The sequence below is a fragment of the Gallus gallus genome, chromosome 4 (assembly GCF_016699485.2).
Source record: "Gallus gallus isolate bGalGal1 chromosome 4, bGalGal1.mat.broiler.GRCg7b, whole genome shotgun sequence".
Lineage (NCBI taxonomy): Eukaryota > Metazoa > Chordata > Aves > Galliformes > Phasianidae > Gallus > Gallus gallus.
The window spans coordinates 68,509,789-68,534,906 of NC_052535.1; the positions used below are offsets into that span (position 1 = coordinate 68,509,789).

Below are 25,118 nucleotides of genomic sequence, written 5' to 3' on the forward strand. Positions count from 1 at the left end.
TGGCACGGTCAGTGAGCAGCATACTCCTGCAGGCTGGCTCCTTTGCCCAAGCTCAGTTCCTAATGGGGAAGCAGAAATATGACTGTTGTCAAATACCATGAATGCTTTACACCTCCATTTGGTCAGATGTGACATGTGCCCAAATGTTCTTTGGCAAGTGACAGCTGTACTTTTCACATCTCCTTCCACTCTGATGACTCCCAGCAGGTTTAGGTCTGTCCTCTGATCCTCAGCCCATGGAGAAAAATGCAGTCCCTTCAGTGTTCCCCTACACGGCTGTCCTGCCTCCCTAGCTGATGTCCTGAATCCATTACTAGATCTTTTCTATGACTTCTGTACGGCCAGGGAATGTTCATAAGAAATACTGTCAGAAAATCTGTTTGTTCAGTCTTGAGCCTGACTCTGCTTGACTCTCCTGTTTGCCCAGCGTGTCCCGTGTGATAACCATGAGATCAAGGAGCATCACGGTCACTGCCTGCTCCAGCTGTGACTCATTTACTCACACCCCACTGGGATCACTAAATCATGAGATGCTTGCAGGGAAGCAAAGTCCCTCACAGCTGCCTGCTGTCATGTAAAGTTGTGCACACAGTGGAGGCATACAACGTACTCATCTTTTTCTCTTTTTTTTCTTCTTTAATTCTTTTATCTCCTCCTTCCAGCTGCTGTATTGTCCTGGCACATTTCTCTTTTAAATTCTGACTTTCCAACAGCTCAGTGTCTCGCAGCCCAGTCCTGAAGCCCATTGCACCCCACCAAACTCAGGTCAAAGTGGGACCTGGAGATGAGCATTTCAGCGCTGCAGCCCCAGAGCATGCATTTATTCAGCACGGCACCAGGAATAACCTGCAACCCATGGCCTCACCAAGGCAGGTGCTGCCATAAATGACCTTGTTATGGCCAAGAAGGGACTGTGCATGGGAAGGTCTGTGGACAAGCACAGGGAAATGTAATTAAACTACCACACAGGGAGGGGAACTAAAGTTGCTGTCCGGAAATCTCTCAGAACAAAGACAATCCCCTAATTTTTTGGAGCCACTTTCTGTATTAGTTTATATCAGAGTGAGTTTATATTTTGGTGGTTTACTTGTCTTGGTGACAACTGCCAGATCAACACAGGCATGGGTTGTGTATTTTGGGACAAGTGGTTTTAGCTCAGGCATCTCTGCACAGTGCTTCCCACCCCAGCTAAGGATATCCCATCTCCTGCATCTCCCAGCCCAGACATCCTGGGTCTCTCTGAGACCTTTTCATCAATATGGCTGATTTATTGTCTGCATGCCTTTGGGCTTCAGGGAGGGGGATGCTCAGTTCTCAGACCTGCAGGGGACTGCACCTTAGAGGCACTACTGACCACGACCACTGTTTTCCATCAGAAAAATGCAGCATCACCTCCCTTTCCTCTCTTTTAGTACACCTGCAAGCTCTTAGAGACCCTGGCACATCTTTTTTTTCCATAGCCTGGAGCCGTTTTTAAGCATTACTTCATAATCTTGAGCAGTGCAGCTGCCTGCATGCTCCTTCCCTGTACAGAAATGAGTGCAGTTTCCACTCACATTCATGCTGCCTTCTCTGTTCATCTCCTGCAGCTGCTTTGTCCACTGCTCTTGTGAAGAGCGCCTCTGAGCTCCACAGCTTCTGTCCTCTTTTCCTGTCCCAGTGTGTTCTCCTGGTGCTTGCAGGCTCCTGTGAAATTACAGGGCCCACTGCTCCTCCTGCAGCTCATGCCTCACCTCTGGCATGTAGTTTCTCTCATTAGTCATAGCATACACAGCTCTGCAAATAGATTTAGTGGAATTAGAGGTAGATGTTTTAATGAAGGTAGATATTCCCAGGTTTTGCACTACTTTTTTTCTTCTGTCACGTACACAGAATACATGGAAGTGTTAAGGGTGCCAATTTTAAGGGTGCAAAGGTCACAGTTGCTCATCTCCTGACTGCTTTCCTCAGTCTTGCTAAACCTACATTTTTGTTCTGGTCGCGTTCAGTTCCCCCATAAACGGAACGAAAGCATTTTCAAGGTGATGAAACTCCAGTAAGGGCTTATCAGTTGGCCACCAACTCCTTCTTGCAAGATTGTCCCTGCAGCACCAAGATCAGCCCAGCCCAGAGCCCAGCCTTCAGCAGCAGCCACTATAGGAAATAGAACCTAGGGGTAAGTATCAGTGATGTTCCCTCTGTTTTATGCTCCCAGTGCTCAGCATTGCTCCCTCCAGTGCAGTCTGATTTTTTAATACAACAGCAATGAGTGAGATGATAGCTCAGCCCATTACCTGTGCTTTATACAATTAAGAAGAACATTATGTTGACAGACGTGACTACAGTCTGGAAGAATAGTAATAGTGCACTGTAAATATTCTCCTTTCTCTTTCGATCGTTTGTGCTTACCTCCTCCCCACCCCTGCAGTTAACTGAGGCACTACAGAGCCCCAGTCCTGTACAGCTGTGTCACTGATCTGTCCAGAGCAAACCCTGCAGGTCAAAGCAGTCACCAGAACCATTTCTCAGAAGGGGAACCAGGACCTGATCAAGCTGATCCTGAATTAACCCCCAGTTAGGACAGCTGCACCAGCAGTCAGTTCAGATTTGCATTTCAAGTTACTTGTTCAAGCTTGCACGGGTTCGGTTGAAAGCTGGGTTAGATTAAAAACTTTCCAATGACTGAACTGGATTTGGCCTGGCTTAATGGGAGAGGGGTTTCGTAGCAATTGCCTAATCCAGTGCCCTAACCACGAGCCAAAGCTGCAGCTCTGGTTTAGTTGGTCAACAGGTCCATGATGGATCAGATAACTGTGCAAATTCCACCTACTGTATTAAAATTCAGTATGTGTATATGTTTTAAGATCCAGTTGAAATCCTAAACCAGTCACATATGAAATCTTGTGACCTCCAGCCCTTGCTCAGATGCTGTGTTGACACTGGCTTGTAAGCAGCAGAACTAGTGCCATGGAGGCAGCTAAATGAAAGCCAAGAAGTCAGTTAGCATCTCATAGATTAAAAAGAACAGTTTTCAGGAACAAAAAGAGAATTCAGCAGTTGCTTGTTTGTTACCAGAGTATTGCAGTGTAAGAGATGCAGCCTCTCTCCAGTTGCTTCTACATAATGAATGCACCTGAGAAGCTGACAAGCATCCTGTCCCTGCCCCTGACTGGAACACAGCTGAGAGGAGGCAGAGCTGGCCAGGAACTCTCAGCAGCACTGCCTCTCACTCCAAAACCTCAGCCTTTTTGGTACAGAAATGGTGGTGGAGTTTTGGAGACACAGCCTCAGTCATGGGGGTAAAGGCCCGGACCTGGTGAGAGCTCCCCTGTCAGATGGTGGTCAGGAGCAGCTGCCCTGCTCTGTAGAGCCAGGGCAGCAGGCGGGCTGCAGGCCTCTTGTGAGAGCAAGCGAGCACCTCAAGCTGTGCAGAGGCATCAGCCGTTGTTTCCTTCCCCCTTCCCAGGGACAGAAACAACCACTGACATGCGTGTGCCCGTGCCCTCCTGCTCCACCCCAGCATGAATCACACTGACTTCTGCCGAGGGTGAGAGAAACATCAGCCAGAACCTCTCTGAGCCTCACAGAGGCTTTGTGGGAGGCGTAAGGCATCGCTCACTTGCTTTTTCATGACTACAAAGGCAGCAACAGCTCCAATTTTTTACTAATTACAAACACAGTGCTCTGCTGGGAAGGGATGTGCCGTGGAGAAGGGGGGATTTGGGCCAGGGCCACCTCCCTCCTAGGGCTGCTCTGTCGTGATGCTGCTCATCTCCCATCCTTGGGCCCCAGGCAGCATGACCACTGCAGCTGTGGTGGCCAGCCTAAGTGCTTACAGCCCCATCAGCACCCGAACGTGCAGAAGGGTTGTTCACAGAATCATAGAACTGTTTGGGTTGGAAGGAACCTCACAGCCCACCCAGCTCCAACCCCTGGCCGTGGACAGGGTTGCCACCCACCGGATGGGCCCCATCCAATCTGGCCTTGAATGCCTCCAGGGTTGTCTTCTCCAGCATGTCACTATGAGCACCCCTGCTCAGAGCACAATACAAGGGACGTGCAGGAGGTCACCCAGAGCAGGTGCGTGGTGATAGTTCATCGGCTCTTTTTGCACTTCCAGCTGTGAAGGATTGCTCTGAGAGGTAACACGTTTCCTCACACCCGGAGGCAAAAGTTCACGACAGCTGTTTCAGAGCACCTTCTAACAAGGGTGTTCGGCTGACCCAGTTGTGCCTATAGCTGTTATTTTTTTCACAGGCTGAACCGACTTAATTAAGTCAAAGTGGTTAACTTGCTCACAAAGGCAGGAATGGACGGGCCATTGTGACCCTGTGAAATGGAGCTTTTTATCCTGTCTGCTAACTGAGCCCTGTGTCAGAGAGTCATTAGGAGAAAGTGCAAGGAGACATGAATTGCCCCCATTTATTTGAAATGATTGTAATGGCTGTATTCACTTGAATGCAGTGGTAATATAGGAAAGGCTGAGATGTCAGAGTGCTGACATTTCTTTTTTCTTCATGACTGAACCCCGTGGTGATTGATTTCATCACGGTACCACGTCTAAGAAGACTGCATTAAATGCATTTTCTTTAGGAACACGAGCATTGGCCAGTATGTGGTCGGACACCTGAGCAACCACAGAGTATGCACAACAATTACACAACTATTTGCAAACTATTAACTGCACATATTGGTCTGCCAAACAACAGCAATTATGTCTGCCAAACTTGAATTATGTCTCTTATGTTTTTTGGGGGGGTGAAGAGGAGTCTGAAACATTTCTATGACATTCTTAGAAAATACTTGTATGCTGTAGATCAAGTAAGTACAAAAAGGCTGTGAAATCCGATTTAAGGCAATGTAAGGCATGCTCACCACGTGCTGCAAGACAGTAGTTTCCAGTTTTAATCACAGCTGTGCGTCTATTCAGTGTTTTGTCCAACTTGCAGAATTCATCAAAAAAATTAGTGACCAAAATTGATTTTTTCTGTCAAAATGAGAAGTCAAATGATGACAAAAATCATTGTGTTGCTTCAAATTTTTCTCTCTTTTCTATTTTTTTTCCTTTTTTTTTTTTTCCTCCTTTTGACCTCTGTTAAGAGTTAAGCCAAAATGATCTTAGTGACAAAGTAATAAAGTGAAAGGTTCGAAAAAACAGAAAGGGTACATGTGGGCAAGGTTCCTCCTGTTAGCTGAAACTGTTCAGCCCAACCGACACCAGGTGGTGCCTCTTTTCAGAAGCTCGATATTTCTGCCCAGCTGTCATCTGAATGTGTTTTGAATATTGGAGTTGGATTTTTTATCACAGAGCTGAACCCAGTGACCTCGTTCCCCAAGTGACACCGGCTAAACAACACCAATATGGCTCCAGGGCAGCGTAAGCTGTCCGTCACTGCCTCCATTTGCCATTCATGCTGTGTGTTCACCTCATGGAGGAGGAGAGGAGAGGAGAGGAGAGGAGAGGAGAGGAGAGGAGAGGAGAGGAGAGGAGAGGAGAGGAGAGGAGAGGAGAGGAGAGGAGAGGAGAGGAGAGGAGAGGAGAGGAGAGGAGAGGAGAGGAGAGGAGAGGAGAGGAGAGGAGAGGAGAGGAGAGGAGAGGTTTTCAACCAGTGTCCGCCATGTTCTCGTGGTCTAGTGGTTGGCGACCCTGCACATAGCAGGAGGGTTGAAACTAGATCATTGTGGTCCTTTTCAACCTGGGCCATTCTATGATTCTATGATTCTGTGATTCTGTGTTCGGACTTCACTCTTGCAACACGTTTTGAGCATGTCATTTACACAGCCCAGAGAAAGCCATATAATTACAGGCACAAAAATAGCGTGTCTCACTGTTCCTGATGAAAAGTGCCTTTTAGCTTTGAGAGCCTGAAAATAAGCAGGCTGTGAAAACTGGAAGCAGTTTTTTCTCACATAGCACCAACCCCCCACCCCTTGCTTTATCTTCTCCCTGATCTGATTTCACCAAGCAGCCAGTGCTCAGTGTGCTCAGCCCTGCATGGGCTCTAGGACACACAGTGAAGAGTACAGCAAGCCACCCCCGAATCCCCTGCGTGGCCCATATTGTCAGCTCATGCATCTCAGGGAAGCCATTTTGCTTCAGCAAATTGCAAGCAATCCTTCAGTTCATCATTTTGTAATATATCATCACAAGTCCTGTGAAGCAAATACAGACAAAATGGGGTTTTCAGTTACAGTGTGAATATTTTCATCTGGCTTATTCTGAAGCAACAGCTCTCCAGAGCTTTCTGGTCCCTAAATCCCAGCATCTCACAGCAGATACCACAGCAGGGCATCCTAGCCTAGCAGTCACTGTTCTTTAACGCATAAAAACAGCAACATTAACTGTCATAAGCAAAGCTTAGCCCACAAAAAGGAAAAACAAAACAGCAATTGAACTTGCCGGCAAAAAATGTTTCACTTTAATGAAACCAGATATTAAACCAGTGAGGTGGAGACCATAATAAAAATGCCTACAAATGTAACAGACTTCAAGACTGACAATGCAAAATTTTGCATGTGATCTTTAATGTTCAAACAGTAACAATGACTACTTTTAAATTAGGGGATGCAACAAACAATAGTTTCATTGACAGCACGTTACAAGAGTTGGGATATTGGAACTTATTTCTTCCAAAAGCCAAAAGATTTTTAACTGGGGAATGAAAATCACTAACATTTGTGTAACTCCATGTAAGTATCAGGCGGTTCAGGTTCTTTTACAAATATGTCAGTTTTAGTGTTTGAGGGGGCAAGGGATTTCCAACGCACACCAGAAGTTTTACAAAGAGAAGGAGAGATTGTAAAGAGAAGAGTGCAGGAAAAATGTATGCTCAGATGCAGAAGCTTGTGAGGATTTGAAGCTGATAATAAAACCTCCCATGAGATCAGCATGTTTTTAGGACCACACTTGGAATAAGGCTGGTGAGTGGTAAATATTCACCAGCCTAGGAGTTTGGGGGATTGTTGCAGTAACAAGTGTCCTATGCATTACTGCCACTCAAGGTGCCCATAACGCTGTTACTTGTTCACCTACATCACAAGTGAGACCATCCCTAGGATTCATAGGAGGAGGAGGATTACATTTGGAATTTCTCCTTATGAAGAAGCTCAGAGGTAGAACAGAGCATGGAGAAGGGCACCTGACTGTTTTTTATGGTATAAACTATCAGTAGGTTAGATCTGAGCTATAAATTACATGCTTAGTAGGATAACTTCCAAAGTCCTACCTTGGATTTGAATCAGACAAGCTTTTGCATCCATTCCAATTGGAACACATGAGTCAGGCTTAGTCAGAACAGACACAGATAATTCTCTTGTGATCCTCACAGAGAGAGAATCATCCTACTGTTTTGTGCAACACCTTCCATGGCAGCATGCTATAAGCCTCAGTTCTGAGCTCACTGAAGGATGGGAAGGGCAGCAGAAACCTTGGAATGAGACCAGTCTGCAAGATCTGAGGGATGCTGTGGGGCGGAGGGTTTGGCACAGATAATCTCAGGAGTGGGGCCACCACAACTCACAGGGAATGCACAACATGGTGTGTCTGGACCCCACTCTGTCTTCCAGCAGTATGTGCTTACAAATCTAGAGGTGTCACCTCTTTAGCCTGACTCTCTGTGCAGAAAGGAAACTTGGCCCAAGCGGGTATGTTAGAACTTGGTGCTCAGACTTGCCATGCTCTCCCAGGCACAAAGTCTTCTACAGTCTTTGTTTTATAGAATCCAGGCCGTTATGCTTAGCATGCAAACTCAAAAAAATGTATTATTTAGCCATTGTAAATGTGCACATTCAACACTGCCATGTACTTGATTTTTTACTATAGTAGAATCATAGATTCATAGAATACCTCAAGTTGGAAGAGACCCATAAGGATCGTCAAGTCCAACTCCTGACTCCACACAGGACCACTCAAAAATTAGACTGTCTGAGAGCACTGTCCAGACATTTCTTGCACTCCAGCAAGCAGGATACTTGTTTCACTAAAACCACAGTTTATAATCAAAATACGCTAAAAAAATATGTGAGAATTTTAGTGCTCAAGGAAAAAAAAATACCTTTCATCCCTAGAGAATGAAGTCTTTTGCCTCCAGAATTACAGTAGGGACATGAAAAGTGATGATAGCACAGATTTGTCTTCACCACCCTACCCACATGGTTAGCCTTGACTACAAGCCAGACCTTGTGGGGTTGTAACCAGGTCAAGTCCAGGAAGAGTCAGGTTAAGTTCCTCCTGCTTCAGCACATCACTGACCACATTGTTGCTGTGGTCTCTATTTTCCTAGGAACAGGACTAAGGTAAGAAAATAAATCTCACAGAGGCAACTATCAAATGTCACTACATTTTGATCACTCCTAGTCTGGACACAGTGTGTTTGATCACTATTGGGCAGTAACTCAGGCGTGTATAAGAAGTGCTAGGTTTGCCTGCAGGCCGTTTCTTATATGAGTGGAATTGTTTGCATTGGTGGTTAGATAGAAATATGAAAACAAACACTCAGGATTTTACAACAACATACACAAGAATCCTTTAAATAGATAGGAGATGGTCAGATTTTATACATTAGGTTCTTAGAGTAAAAAAAAAAAAAAAAAAAAAAACTCCACATGGACAGATACATCATGAGGGGAGGTTGATCCAGGTGAAGTTTGTCATGAAATATATGCAGACAAACCAACAGCTGACGAACACTGATAACAAAATCTGCACAACTATGATCTGTTAATCTCCAGGCGGGGTCTGCTTCAGTCCAGGATGGCAAATTACAAACACAGGGTTGTGAACAAAGGCCCTTGCCTGCATCTGTCGTTTTTAAAGATAGCGGCCATGTGTGTTGGGTAGGGGAACAGAACAGGCAGAGTGCACATCTGTTTTACTGGGGCCACCTGTACTGTGGTCCTGGCAGGAGTCCTCCTGTCTTTGATTCGCTCCCATTATCTCTGCCACAGCGTCTTTGTGCAAAGGCAGAAACAACGAACATAGGCAAAACCACCGCCGGCAGTCCTCAGAAGATCTTGCACTCGTTAATGGAGAAGAGTTTCCGCCTGTTCTGCCTCTTGGCTTGATTGACTGCCGTCCGCACAGCATACTCGAACACCTGCTGCACGCCGCGGTTGCTGAGGGCTGAGCACTCCAGGTAGCCTTTGGCTCGCACATCCTGGGCCAGCCGCTTGCCGTCCATGGAGCTGATGCAGGAGGAGCGGTAGGGCCCCGTGTCACGCTGGTCGGTCTGCGTGGCCACTACCAAAACAGGGATGCGGGGCAGATGGTTGCGGATCTCGCCAATCCATTTGCTCCTCAGGTTTAGAAAGGAGTTGTGGTTTGCCACGGAGTAGCACATTAACACCACATCTGCCTGTTGGTAGGAGAGGGGGCGAATGCCTTTGAAGGCATCGCTTCCAGATGTGTCCCAAAGGCCTAGGCTAATCTGGACGCCATCCATGAAGACATCCACTCCAGTGTTCTCATACACAGTGGGTCTGTAGTTGTCTGGAAAAGTGTCAGAGATGAAACGTACCAAGAGAGATGTTTTTCCCACTGCGGAGTCTCCCACCAGCACGCACTTGATAGAATCCAACATTTTATTAAAGACCAGGGCCAAGAACACCGTCCTGGTGCAGCAGACGCAGGATGCAGAGAGGTCTCAGGGGCCGTCTAGATAACTTCCATTTGGGGAGAAGCTGTTCCAAATGTCTTTACTTCTGAAGACTTTATTGTGCCACTTGAGTCTAAAATCCCCTCCTCTCCCACACAGCTCTGCAGTGCTGTTGGATTTAATTCTTCGGTGAGTCAAATGATGTTTCTGAAAGAGGAAAATAAAATGTAACGTTTATAACCCGCAGAGAACAGATTGTTCTTCGTCAAGACAAACTTTTCTGGTCACATTTTTGGACAGCCATGGGGAGTACCCCACATGGAGGATGCTGAACACTGCCATTCCCTCCCAGCTGGCGGTGTGTACAGCAGCCATTCGGCTAATAACTTCCTTCCTGCTCCACAGGGGCTAGCAGTCTTATCACCTCTGCCATTCTGCACGAAGACCAGCTTTTTTTTCCCCCTTATTGTCTAAAGAACTGATGAAATCTTGTTCGCTTTGGTATAACTGTTACTGACCTGCTTTCAGTGAGACATTTCCTGCCTCTGACTTTAACAAAGGCTGCCAAAACCCTGAATCCCTCTTAAATCAGTCAGTTTAGATTCCCTTGAAAACATACTCATGTCCTCTAGAAGTAGCCATGAGAAAAGAATCACTTCATGAACTGATTAGACAATTTAAACTATTCCATAACGAGCAGTAATGCCAAACTGCTTGTGACAACAAGGAAGCAAAGGCTTCAGATGTGAATCTTGACTGGCATGAACCTGAACAGTTTTCAAAAGCAATGTAGGATTCGCAGCAAAAATACAAAAAAAAAAAGTTTGAAATGTTTCTTACAAATCAATTCCAACAAGCAAGAAGCACAAGCCAAAGAAAATCACACCAGTAATGTTGGCCTACTCAGGCAATTTTATCAGAAGGGGATGTGGTTGCCCTAACATTTATTTACTCTGTTGTAAAACTGATCTGGGAGTACCTATGCAGTTGGTACGTATGGAATTGCTTTTGAGCTCCTGCCAGCATTCAGTCAAATTTTCTTATTTTGAAGGTATACGTCTCTTTCCTGCTGGCAATGTGCAAGATTTACTGCTCACATACAGCTGCATAAAGATGCTACACGAGTCACCAACTGCAAAACCAAAGGAAAGTTAGCTCTGCTCAACAAAACTGGTTAAAAACTGGTTTAAAAAAATATCACTGGCTAATTTCCCACATATGTTACACAGATAATGTATTTCTGCCTGCTTCACCTATGAAAAGAGAAGCCTCACCATGAGGTTACTTGCTCAGAAATGAATGATGGCCACAGAAAGTACGTACTGGATATTACAGTAACACTTTCACGACACAAACTCCACCACCACCCCACATTTCCAGGTTAGGCTTATCTCACAGAGGAAAAAAAAACAGAGGAAAAGAAAAGCACTAGGTGAGCCTAGAGAAAACATTTTTACACACGTTGCCAACTGCTGCTGGCAACTCCCCTCCTTCCATTTTGCAACGAGGCATCCTCCCACCTCCTCACCTACCTCCTCTCATGCTGCCAGCATGCCTGTTCTTCTCCCACCCAACACACCAGCTGGAAGAAGATGTGCCAGAGCTCGGCTGGGGTATGTTGCTTTATAGCAGTGGCACCGGGGCTACGGGGAAGGTTTATGCTTCCCCGAGTGACGGATGTCTGCAGGAGCCATTGCGACAGACGTCACTTCCTGGTCGCTGTGCTCACCATCGCGGCCACTTCTAGGAAGTGGGATGGAGGCCGAGACCGGCACTGCTGCCTGCCGGGAACTGAATGGGCTGCTCTGCCAGACCAAGTGCTGCTGGCAGCAGCTGGACGCTCACCTTTAAGGCTTCAACAGGGATAACCTTACTGTTACTCCTTCATTCCCCAAACAAGCACGCAAGGGAATGAAACATGATATTTGCAAAAGGTAACTACGAACATTCAAAAAGCATGCACAGGATACGTAGTATAATTACTGAAGTGCATCATCGTCCTTCCTTCAGGGTATTCTACTTCAGCATTGTGTCAGCAGTACAGTTTTAAAACACCACCGTTCACCAGAAGCCAATAGCGCATGATTCAGACAAAAGTGTGCGCTCCCAGGAGAAACACAGCACGTACCAACAAACCTTCCCCTGATGCAAGAAGTCCGTAACGGCTTTAGTTTCACTATTTTGTGTGTATTTGAACGTGGGGAAAGATTAGAACGCCCAAGCACAACTTCTGCTATTTCATAAACACCAAAGCAGAGAAAGATGGATGAAAGGACTGTTGAGCTACACAGCCTGTTGATAACCAGGTCTAATTTTACTGGCAGTTTTACAAAGAAAATACACAAGTGGTTAAAGCCTAGAAAAGGCTACTCAACACACACAGTAATAACAGACGAAGTAGTCCTCTGTGGCAGTGCAGAGACATTTAAAGCAAATAGAATCACAGAATACCCCAAGTTGGAAGGGATCTGTGAGGATATAATTCATTGATAAACTGTACATAACTGGGCCCATGCTCTGGTCCCAGGGGCAGACTGGTGTCAGTCCCAATCTTGCCTTTGCAGCCAACTATCGTGTATGGCAGGGACTGTGTAAGTAAGTGCATATTGGAGAGGTGTATTAAAGCACACATGTAGCCTGTCACTGATGTGGCCTCAGGATAGGAGTAGTAATGTATTAAGATGATTACATAAGCTCATCTTAATTAATGGAAAAACCTTTAGATGAAACATCAATAGAAAACAATCTCCTTTAAAGGACAGGCCAGAACAGGGCACCTCTACCCATCAGTATACAGACGGCTGTGTAAGTATTTGCAAAAGCTTTGATTCCCTCCTCTAACACTGTGTTGGATTCTTGCTCTGACACTGCACCAGTTACAATCTTGCTTCACCTGCACAAAAGCTTGGAATCACCTGAGGCTGAGTTTCAGCTGATGAAGGATTTCTTCCCAACAATTTGTTTCCCTAATTTTACTAACTCTATCAAATCCATTTCGTATTTGGAATTCCAGACATAAACATGTTACTTATTTTTACACTATTTTGGTTATGTTTTCCCCACCTGTAAAAACAACAAAATGTATTTACATAACACGGTGAAGGCTTTCATAATATTATTAAGCATAAGAATATATGTATCTAATTCTGATGCAATCACTGCAAAAAGGGACTGAATCAAAGTTTATCAGCTGAACCAAATGGGATTTTCATTTCTGCCAGGACTATCTTTGGCATCTACTGTAAGGTCATTGTGAGCGTGGCTCAATGTGGTGAAACATCTGCAGGAGATGGACAGTATCTTGTGATGGGAGGAAAGGAGAAGGGTTGGGAAGACCTGATTTTAAACCCTATCTTGTATATTGATTATGCAGCCTCGGGTAGACTGGGATTTGGAAAAGATTAGTTTATGTATAAACAAAACCATGTAGGCAAGACAACAGGCTTTTCAGACATTACCCTGTTCTGGCAGTCACAAAATGCTTCAGAGAGTTAAAGCAATTAGCATGCTAACTATTATTGTCCTTATCCGTTTCCTACCACAATTATACCTTACTGCAGTTCCTGTTGATATCAGGATAAGAGCAGACTGATTTTTCAGCTTGAACACCGTGTACAGCAGCTACTGAAGAGAACTGATGCTGAGAGGAAGCAAAAATATTTTTACTAATAAAAAGAAAAATGAAGTTGAAAACCACTGGAGAGACTTCCAGTTACTATGCAATGCCTGATTGCACATTGCCTTTGCCTGCACGTACTCCTCCTTAAGTCCCACCTCATGCAGAGATGAGGTCTGCAAAGCAGTGTCTTCAGCACGTCTCCACCATGTTGGTTATAATCACAGCTCATTCCAGCTGCACTGCAGATGCATAAAAACTGTCATCGTGTCTCTTATTTAGAGACCCTCAAGGACAGGAAGGAGACGCGGAGACTACTGTCACTGACCGGGCAGCACAGAGCTTTACGCCTCCACCTCTGTGAGTACACTGAGTGGGGCCTGAGAGCACCTCCTGTGAGCGGGAGGAGAAAGAGGAGGAAGAAGAAAGAGAAGGAGGAAGAGGAAGGCTGGCAGAAAATCAAGAGAGGGTAGAGAAGCCACTGCCTGGTTAGGGGCAACACCCAGAAGATGCATCAGGGAGATTGATGCCTCCTGACACCGTGGATCCAATCTGCATGACCCACTAGATCACTGGGTCACCAATGTCATGCCACCTTGTTTACAGCTCTGTGAGCAAATCATACCCACTCCGTTCAGACACTGCTGCCACAGCATGGGGCTCCTGAAAACCTGTGCATCGACTGCAGTCTGTCTGGAGACTGCTGCTGGTCTGCAAGCAAATGGCCCCTTGCCGCCAAGTTTCCTGTCTCATAATCATTAACCTGCTGCTCTGACATTTGCATTAGCTGCCTCCTGTTTTTTAATCCTATTTTAAGATTGTTTTGATCTATCACACCATGTAGCCCTGGTCTCGCTGGTCTAGGAAACTGCCTCCCTTTCTTTTCAGACAGCGTCACCACTGCAGTCCATCCTGCCATTTAGTGGTGGTACCGCGGCCACTAAGAGGAACTGGCACATAGGCTATGCCTTTGCAGGGTGCGGCATCTTTTCCCCAAAATGCTCCACCAAAAAAAATCTGAATTCACTTTCCAAGCAAGCTATCACAGGCTCCATCGTTATTTCCCAGACCAAGAGCAAGATGGCAGCTTATTGGCCAGCGGGTGCTTCAGCCCTCCGGTGTGTTTATGACAATCTCTCAGTGTCTTTTGCTACTTTAAAGGACTGTGAGGATGCCTAGAAGCTTGGAGGAGAGATTTATACAGATATTTTAGCCCTGAATACAATGATAACTGCAATGGCTTCCTAAAGTTGGAAGAGCAAGCAGCACCCAATGAACCCATATTTTCAAAGTCAAGATGTCTTGCATTCTCAACGCAATTTTTTCCCAGCATTAAATAAAATTGCAGTCATAACAACGTAGACGTTTTCCAACCATTCCCTTATTCACAAAACTGAAAATCTGCTTCTGTTGTACAATTTGAGCACTTCGTTTTGAAAAAAATGCAAAACTAAAATTAAAACAGAAAAAACAGTTCATTAAATTTGTAGGAGACGGATGAATGCTTCCCTAGGAACTGCTAAGAAAATTACTGCTGGATGAATACAGTACCTGAAAATTTACACCCCAGTTGCTTTGTTTGGCAGTTTTAACAACTGAAACTGAAGGAAAGGATTTATGATCAGATATTCAGCCATCTTGCCAACTTTATTATTAGTAAGTGAGCGCAAGTAATCGGATTTAAAATAAAAACCCTCATTTTGAGACTGGGAAGTCTTGTTATAAACAATGACAAATACAGGTCAATGTTATTTGGAATGAGACAAGAGGTCCTGTAAAGAAATGAAAGCTTTCCTCATAAAAGAATGTACGCAGGTCAGTCCGAAATCACTGCCTCCTTTTTCTTTCCATGGAGCCATGGAAAATACAACCAAGAGTACAATAATACTCTTAGACTGAGCAAATTCTTGGCTACAAAACACTATTTCTTAACATAGTCACCACCATTAGTTATGCATTTTCACCAGAGATGAACAAGAACCGATACACCATGCCTATAAAAATCGGTAACAGCGTAAGTGACCCACTGTTGCTACTGCTGAAACACACCACCCACTGCCTCACTGTGCTCACATCCACCGTTTGGTCCCCATAAGTGCTCAACAAGCATCAGAGAATGTCAGTGGGTACCATTTTTTCTGCATGAAGGGAATTCAGTGACACACCTTTGCTTCATATGCAATTCCATGTCGGACACCATTTTGTCAGAGTGCCCCTCTGCTGCCATCCGTAACGGAGTATTGGTGGGAAGGTTCACCCTCTACTGCCATACCACCAACATCCACCTCTGACATCGTGGGCCAAAATAATAGAATAGGAGACACTGCCTTCGGAGCAGCCCTCATACGTATTTACACACGTGCTTACACAGATGCATGATAGTACCATTATTGATATATATAAGTACTGGATAATGACAAACCTGAAGATCTATTCAATTTTTTTATAGACACTAAGAAAAACTATTCAGCAATTCTTTTAATTAACCAATTAAGTGTCAGAAATATTTATGTAACTTCAAGAACCCTTTATCTGCGATTAATCACACTTCGATTCAGCTACTTATAAATTAAGCATGAACACAAATAATTAGAACCACTCTAAAAATTAGCAAAAAGACTGTTGCGTATTGATTCGAGATCTTAAATTCAATAGAAATCAATTCTGCAGCACTAAGTGCCTGCTTCAAAATTCAAGCCATGAGTCTAAAGCCATTCTTTGTCCATGTTTATGGCATGACAGAGTAAACTACAAACCTATGGTGTTCGAAGCCCTGGAGGACATTTTCAAAATAGACACATTTTCAGGATAAATGTTGTGTCCTCTCCAAATACAACATGGGTAAGCCTGATGCAGGAGGTAAGACCCTTCATAGAGGACTGGCCCATTTGCTGCTCTCAGCGTGGTCCGACAGCCCCCAAAGCCAGCAGCACATTGTGCCCAAAGTGTTGCATGTGCCCTTGCACTTACCAAGCGTTTCCTGTCTGCAAGATACAGGGCATGTCACTTTCTTTTCCCACTCTTCTCTGTGATAACTTTTCTTCCCTGCTCTTAAACAGTGATGAAATCCTTCTCGAGTCTCAGCATACACATTGCCTTAAATAGAACAGCTAATGTGCAAATGTCACGCACGTATGTGCTCGAGCACTGACACGCTCCAACCATCTGCCTGCCTACATCCCCTCACAGGCTCTGCCTCTGCACACATACACACATATATCTGTATATCCATTCACCAGCGACTACACCGCAGAGCTACTTTTGGGTCCAGATGGGGATACAGACACGCTTGCAGATGAGCACGGACAAAGCGCTCTGCACTGACTACTGCACTACCAGACATCCTAAATGGCCCAAGTATCAGAATGGGCTCCAATCCTAAAGCAGAGCTCCACACACCCCTAACTATCTGCATCGCAGCCAAACCGAAGGGCTGGCGCTACAGGTGGTGCAGTATTTGATATCTGACTTCAATGAGAATACTGTGTGTGTAGAGTTATTCACATGTGGAAAGGTTTGCAGCTTTGGGCCCCAAACCACTTCAAATTTTTCATGTCACATCCTCTTTTTAACACAGTTCACCTTTCTTGAAGTTTGAGGCAAATCAAAAGAATGCTCACAACATATTTTTGTAGATATTTTTACGGGTTTAACTCTTCAAAAACATATATATATATATATATATATATGAGTTTAACTGAGAAGCACTCTTTTATTTCCAATCTCAAACAAAGATGTACTCTCTTTCCAGCAAGCCTACCCCTTTCCCTGTTTCTGCCCGGGTCTTTTGACCCCCTGCAGGCACGTGCGTAATGTACACAAAGAATCAATTTTTCTTTCACACACAATCAATATCCATTACTTTCATACAAATGTAATTTCTTGCAGAATAAAGCACTATCTGCTACCTGAATGCATGTGCACATATATGGAAAATAAATAAAAATAAATCAGTATATTTTTAAGAGCATAAATATTGCAAAAATTAATCTATGCACGTGTGTACAAAACTCTGACATCCACAAACACCTGTATGTATACGTAGATATGTATGTGTACATACACTGAAACTCGTTCATTTGCAGATAACTTTGCTATTGATTGCTATATGAAACACATTAAGATATTTCATCCTCGTTTTAAAATCTACATGCAGATTTTGCATCAAACAATGGATATGTTACTGAAATGACAACTTCTTTTTTTTAATTGAAATGTAGTGGTCATGGTCTTCACTTTACTTTATTTCTACGTATAGATGTGCACACATATTTGTATCCACACAAGCAGCAATGAGCACTCAGCTAGATCTGGAATTGCAGTAGCATAGGTATATGGCTGATAGATCGGAACATTATATGAGGTAATACGCACACATTCATACATCTTAAACAATTACTTTTCTACTGTATACTCAGCCACTGTGATTTTAGTCCCATCGTTATAATACATGACGATAAATTGTTGTTAAGGAGATACACGAATTTACGTTAAATCCCCCAGATGTGCAGCGTGGTGAAACGCTAGAACTAATGAGCCGGCACCCCACAAACACACCTGCGTCCCCAGAGAAGAGGGCTCTCTCTCGGGCCCATGCCGAGCCCACAGCCACAGAGGGCTGCCTGCAGTGTGGTTAGCTCTGACCTGGGCAGGACCACACTCCTCTCCCGTGCTTACAGAGCACCCAACCTTCTTGACCCTTAGACACTACCAAGCGATCGATGTTAACAGTGCAGCTAGCAGCTAATACAGAACAACACAGCTGACATAACACCCTCCTTGATGCTGAAAAAAATCTGAAAATACTCATTCTACTCTTTGTAACCTCCGTGGATCTCTTGCAAGATTGCCAAGGTTAGAGGTCTGTCTGGATGTAACTTTGCTCTGTGTTTATGAAATGTCTATCACAGTAAGTAGGCTCTCATCCTGCATCTCCTCCCCTCACCCCGGGAGGTTCTCCATATTCATTAAATTAAGTATTTACCGAAGTTAGATTTCAGTGAGAGATAAAGGAGGAGAAGGAAAACGTTAGAACAGAATTGTCGTGTTTGACAGAAGATTATTTTTGCATATTTTGTGATAAGAATAAAAAACGTTAAATCTATAGGCGTTTTGAGCAGCAAATTATAACCTGTCATTTGATCTAACAATTCAGAATAACGACTTCTTGCTAAGATGTGTAGTGGTTGGGTTTTTTTTTTGTGCTTCAGGAAGAATGTCCCGAATCGCTCAGTGCATCTCAGGGTTCTGTTTGTCCTGTTCTGATGAATGTCAAACTGCGGGTTAATGAGCGAAGCCAGAGTAAGTAAGCAACAACAATTTGATTGGTTATCAATTTTATAGCACTGAGAACCTGGCTGACAGTCTTAGCTTTCTCCTTAGAATGGCCAGCAAGAAGAAGGGTTTTCTTGCCCCTGTGCAAATTCAACTGCTTAAAATCTTCACCCAGATTTCACCTGGAGGGAAACAGCCAAACTCCACCGTTCATTTTGAAATCTTGTCTATGTGTACATCGGCTAAAATGTACCCACCAATGTAAAAAGGGCTGGCTCAGAAACAATGTCAGTCACTCTGCATGTAGAAAGTGCAACACAAAACATACAATTATCACAACCTTTTCCATGTTTGTTGCTTTAAGGTCTTGTTTTATAAATTAACAAAGGCGTTGGCATCCACAATCTAGCCCACAACTCTGTATTCCTGCCCTGCACCAGGCACAATCATAACATCAGATTTATGTTATAGGTAGAAATTAACGTTTTAGTGGGTTTTTTTTTTTGTTTTGTTTTGGTTTTTTTGGTACGTAGCCTCCCCAGAATTCCTTAATTGTAGTAAACTAAATTAAACTCAGTAAGTGAGTGGGTCTACTTGCTTACACGGAATCAATCGTCCACGTCTTGTGCATTGCTGCGATCAAAGCACGGTTTCAAATGAATGCGTTGTGAAGAGTTCTCCTTTTTTTTCAGGAATTAGTACAGATCATGCCTGGCTGTTCAGATTTTGCATTGATTTATCTTACTGCAATCGTATGGCAGGGCAGAATATACATTTCAGGGTCAGGCTCCCTTCGCTTTTCTCCAATTCCAATACTTAATCTCACATCACTTTTATATAAGATAATAAAATGTAACATTGCAGACAGCAGTGAGTCATATGGAATAGGTTAAGAGGAGAAAAGGCTCTGCTCTACCACCAAAAATAATATAAAAATCCTTCTCACCTATTCTTCAGTTCAGTACTTTGAGAAGCCTCTTCAGATACTGAAAGCTGATGTCTATTTGGTTTGAAGATCATGCAAATCCCCATGCTATGGTAAACCTTAATGAAGAGTTTCTCTTTTTCAGTGGGAAGCATAGAAAGAAACATGCTACATTTTTCATTGATTTTTACAAACTTTGCATGAGAATGATCACGTGAAAAAAAAAATAAGAGAGATTTTAGGAGAGCTACGTTTGAACATTATGCAAATATTTCCTGTGCTTTATCTTTGAATCCTGGGAGACTTGATTTAAACTCAGACATTTCACACATCAGCTTTTCATCCAGAATTAAAACTCCACTTGGAAGATATATGAAATGTAAAACTAGTATTTAGACTAACGAAGACAAAGGAAATTACATGAGGGATTTTGAAGACATATGTTTTATACTCTATTTTTTGTGAGAAAATCATAAGCACACCAAGGAACCTAACAGATGTTCAAATGTATCGCTAATTCAATAACTGAGTTCTAGAGAATTTACCAGTTTTTAAGCACAGTTACTCAGTTTGAAAAAGCATGTTGCAAATAAACTGTGTCCCCCCGGCAAGGCTTTCAGCAAAGAAGGAAAGCTGGACGGAAAGATTTCATATTATTTCAATGAGAGCGTGCGCAGGAAATAATCAAACCAGTTAACCATGTAGGGGTCTTGTTCTCACACAGGAGAAGCGGTGTTATATGTCATTTGACTTAAACTAGGCTAACCTTCAAAAGCAAATGCTTGGCACTCATGAGCAGAAGAGGTATCACCAGCTGGTCAAACATCCCCAAATGGGTTGGCTGTATCAAGCTCTTGAGACTGCCACTCTGCACTTGTGTGCGACAAATGGCACAGTGTACTGTGCTCAACCACAGCCCTTGGTGCTGACTTCTGCTGGGCAAGGTGTTCGTTCCCTTTCCGGCACATGTTGGGTCTTTCCTACGCGATATGTCACTGCAGCCCCTTTGGGGAAACCCCCGAGCCATAGCAGATGAACCCATGGTTTCCAGCAAGTTCCTACGGCTGGAAATTTCATCCAATAGATGCCATTGTGCCAGGTCAACACCACGCTCACCGGTAAGAAATTTGCACTTCCTAGCATCTGAGAGAAAGGACCAAATACAACTCCTTGCGCAAAAGGCATGGTTCTCCCTGCAGTGAGAGGAATATCGGCACACAGCTGTGCTCCCAGCGATCCACCAGCCAGCCTCCAGCACAGCCTCCAGACCTGCAGCAACCATTACTCCACGCTCCTCTGGCACCCATTCATCTTAGACCCAATACATCAAGGGTGCCTACTAGTGAGTTCCACTGCTGCGTTGCAGAGTTTTTTCTGCCTCCCCGTGCTTCTCCTTCTACTGGTATCAAAGCTTTGGGAAGGTGAGGGATGTTTTCCTCGTTTCTTTACTGACATCAGAAATGAAGCACAATATAATTCTGCTAAACGTATCATGAAACCATGTTTGGTTTTGCGGAGAAGTGTTGTAGAGAAGACCACACGCTGTGCTGTTACACTGCATTGCAGTGTTTCTTATATCTGTGTGATCCTGCACAGGATTCGCGTATTGCTTTAATATGAGACAGCAGCAGACAACTTCCATTATAGACTACCACCACTTGGGTTATCCCAAGACTGTGCAGCTGTTAGCTCTTTCTGTGTCATGGAAACAGTTAAAAACAGCTGAATTACTAAAATCACACACCGCTGGCCAGGGTGAGAACCTAATTTGGAAATGATGTTACACTGTGCGGAGTGATGCCTGAAACTCAAGACTTTGAAACAGGCGAGTTTCATGGTTATTCATTTTCTTTCTTTCCAAACAAAGCTCAAAAGTATTATAAAAAACACTGCGATTTTTTCAGTGTATAAGCACTGCCAAATTGAATTAATCACTTGAATGATGCAGTCAATAATATCTGCCTGTTTCTTAATTAAAACTGTAGAATCACAGCGCCAACTTTTACAAAGAAAATGGAAGCGTTCAATTTAGGGAGATGGTCTTCAGCGAAAATCCCTTTCATTTACAGCTCTTAACCCAGCGGCTGCTATGTATCAGAATGGCACAGAAATAACAGGAAGAGGAACAGCAGACACGCATCTCTCTGCCTCAATGTCCTCCTAATGGGTTATGAGAAATAACGTGGAGGAAAGGCCACAAGTTCTTCCGCTGATGCTGTACAGGATGGGCCAGTGGCTCAGCCTACAAGACTGCCACCACAAGCTCTGCTCATTTCCTGTGAGCTTTGAGTATGCAAAGTGCCCACTGGCACCACTGAGGATCTGTACGGCTTGCTCCTAGCTGTACAAGAGATTGCTTCCTGATACCACTGGCAGCTGTGATCGGGTGATGCTGCTCTATCGCCAGCCGCTGGTGTTGGGTCCATGCAGCGGGGAAAAGGCTTCCGTTTCATCCCTAAACTGAGCCACAATCTGTTAAATCTCTGCATGCAAACATTTACTTGTGAAAGCAGGTTATCAGGTGGGAAAAGCATCTTTAGTAACTTCTGGAAGTGAGCCCCCCCCAGCTTCATGGTTTTATCATGCTGCACAATATAGGGACCGTTCTTTGACACAGCTGGACTGATCTTTTTCTGTAAGCCCATCTTACACTGCTTTGGAACAGCAAAATTCCCTTAACATGAGATTGTCAGTAATTTATAGCCACTTTGCCCTGCTAATGGACTACAAACTTAGGTCTTGCTATATCTCAGAGTCAAGCCCATTTTTTCTGTTTTAATTCTTTGCTCTGGACCTTAGACAGCAAGCAGAGCTTACTTATAAAAACACGTATTTTCAGTAAGTACGAAGCTATTGCTTTTCCTGGTTTCCTACAGCTAATCTAGTGCTAATGTACCTGGGCATCACGTCCCACCAAGGCTCACTCTCTCAGTGCAGCAGGAAGCAAGCAAACGTGGAGCTTTTTTACCCAGCAGAGGCTGCCAAAGGCCCAAACACGGTATCCTTACAAAGTCTGTGCCCACCTTCACCCGTGTGCTACCTCTTCAGACCTGCATTTGAAAACTGAGATCATATCTAAAGTCAAGAGAGTATATTTGTATGGTCTTTTCTACTCAAATATTTGTAAACACCCATTGATCAAAACGGCATATTTTAGAGGTATCAAACACGAAGATGCACAGCACAATGCAAAATCCCACCATATTCTGACAGCAGCAGAAAGGCACATTCTGACACCAAACAAACGTTGGCAGATCTGCCTGATAACAACCATCTAGTCCCATTTATCCTACCTTTCTCCCCAACAAGTGTTTTCTTCAAGGTAAATCCTGCGCTCAAGCCGTCCTCCTGCAGATGCCACAGCTCCACACCTGTCCCATTCACGGGTGAAAGCTCACCTGAAAGAAGTGGGCAAGTCTTAAGCCAGGTTCAGATTTTGCATGGGGACCTGTGTCAGAGGGTTGGTGCTGGCTCTGTACTCTCCCTCTTCATTCACCTGTGAGCAGGACGTAGAAATGTGTGTGCACAGATCTGCACATGTGTGCAAGTACGCACTGCTCTCAGAAGTAATCCCACAGGGCACAGCCAGCTCGGAAGCAGCCAAGAAGCAGCTGTGGGGTGAGATGAAGGCAGACAGCAGCACAGCCCTTCCACTGCTGCAGCCAGTGGGCCAGCTTCAGGGGAACCAGAGCCAGTGACAGAGATCTCAGCAAATCAAACGTACTTCCAATCTCACTTCAGTCCTAAAAACCTAAATTTCACCTTTCTCAGGCTGCCACAACGATACTTTCATCTAAATTTGCTCAGAAATGTTTAAGACGAGGCAGAATGTTTTCCTCATCACCGCGGTGTACTCCACAACTGAGGAAAGAAAGCCATCCCTGGAGATAAAGACGCCCATCGCTCCCGGCTGCACACTCCGTACAGCAGCAACGGGGTCCGAATCAGACCCACTATTTTCAGAATAAGTCACGTTTTCTCTGCTTTTTCATACATGGGTTAGCATTTAAAACAGCAGTATGGCATGGCCTATCATGCCAGTTTTCCTCGTTTATACAGGGCCTTTTTGTGCTGAAGTAGGAACAGACTCGGCAACAAACAGAAACCCCAAAGATAGATGGGGTGGGGTGAGAGCGGCCCTTAGCAGAGTATCACAGCACTGGAAACAAAACAGATGGTACGAAGTAGAACCAATCGCATAAACCCATTTCACAAATTTGTTAATGAAAGTACATGTAAAGATATCGAATTTGATCCAGAATCCGAATTCGAGTTATGACATTTAGAAGAAAGAGAACGAACTCACCAGAGGCAGGAAGCGGAGCGCGGCTGTTAAAATAGACGTTACGGAAGTCGGCTACTGGGAGCGAGGGGGGAGAGAAGACGAAGAGCGGAGCCCCGCGCTCTATGGGCGTTCAGATGGACCTCTTATTTTAGCAGATGTGAAAAATTATACTACAAAGATAGAAGGGGAAAAAAAAAAAGCAAGCGGTAAGCAGGGACCGCTGCGCGTACAGGCCGCATTAGTCCCAGGGCTGGGCCGGCAGAGAGCGGTCGGTCCCAGATGTGCTGTGACGAGGAGTAGCGGAGGGGTGAGGGTACGTCAGCTTCCTGGTGAGCTCCTCGCTGCCTGTGTGGGTTTGGTTGCGGGCTGTGTGAGCGTCCCGCTGCTGGGGGCTGGGGCAGCACGGCTGCGGCCTGCAGCACGCTTGCTCTTTGCAGGCTGCTGCTCCCAGGGCTGCTCGAGGTATAGTGCAGCCTCGCAAACGGCGTACGTCTAGCTGACCCTCTGCAAACTGAGGGCAGGTACCTTAAGGCTGGCTGTAGGGGTTTGCCTGAATTCAGTGAGGATCGCCCCATACCGTATGTCAGAACAAGGACACTGACCAGCAGCAGCAGTGAGGGACCGCGGGCAGGGAGAAACCTGCCCAGCACAGACAGCTCAAGCAGGCTGGGCTCTCATCACGTCCAGCATTCCTGCTACAGCACTCCAGTGAGAGTTTCAGGATTTCCAGTGCCTGGCCCGTGGTCCATTGTGCAGGAGCCATGAGCATTTCCCACTTCCCAGCTCCCTGCATGCTCCTTCCCCCCTTAACCCATATGTGTGCAAGGATCCCCCTGTCCTCGCTGTCCTTCCCCCAGAGACAGCATCTGGCTGCAGCAAGCAGGAGGTGGCAAAGGACGCTACATGGCTGCCCCTGAGCTGAATGTGAGGAGCCCTGATCCTGCCCGGAGTGGGGGCTGGCTGCTGCTCAGCCAGACACAGCAGTGGATCTCCTGGCAGCTTCAAGAACAGCCTCTGAGACAGAGAAACAGAACCTGAGACGCTCCCAGAAAATATTTTGGGCTCTTTTTGGGGACTGATCATTCCTGGCCATTTCTTGCCACGCTGCAGGAATAAGAGCCAGATCCAGGACTAAAGCCATGCATTTCGTGTTCTCTACAGGATGGGATGAAGAGAGCTAGTGAATTTCTCCACAACAGCTTTATCCTGGTATAATGCATTCCCATATAAAGTTACACTGCTTTCAAGAATGATTAAAAAAATAATAATAAAAACTCAGAACAAACTACAAGACAAAGCAGAAAGGAAAAAAAAAAGATCATTTATGTGCAGATGAAACACAGTTTGTGCCAAAAATATGAACAGCTGCTGAAGTAACGTTGCCTGCACAGAAACACTGTAAAAGTGCAGAGATGAGGCTTGCAGAGCAGTGCTACACAGTTAGGC

At 44.8% G+C, this 25,118-nt stretch overlaps 1 protein-coding gene across 8 annotated transcripts; it reads right to left on the bottom strand.

The window, feature by feature from the left end:
• Positions 1 to 6,369: 6,369 nt before the first annotated feature.
• Positions 6,370 to 24,019, bottom strand: RHOH (ras homolog family member H). 8 transcript variants are annotated; one of them, XM_004936113.5, is made up of 3 exons: positions 23,694 to 24,019; positions 22,681 to 22,785; positions 6,370 to 9,779 (listed from the first exon to the last, which is right to left on the bottom strand). In XM_004936113.5, the coding sequence occupies exon 3, from the start codon at positions 9,555 to 9,557 to the stop codon at positions 8,982 to 8,984; it is 576 nt and encodes a 191-aa protein (XP_004936170.1). In that variant the 5' UTR covers positions 9,558 to 9,779; positions 22,681 to 22,785; positions 23,694 to 24,019; the 3' UTR covers positions 6,370 to 8,981. The 8 variants fall into 8 exon arrangements, with proteins under 8 accessions (XP_004936170.1, XP_025005848.1, XP_015140939.1 ...); XM_025150080.3 differs by having other exon boundaries at positions 22,884 to 23,746; XM_015285453.4 differs by lacking the exon at positions 22,681 to 22,785.
• Between the last annotated feature and the right edge of the window lie 1,099 nt (positions 24,020 to 25,118).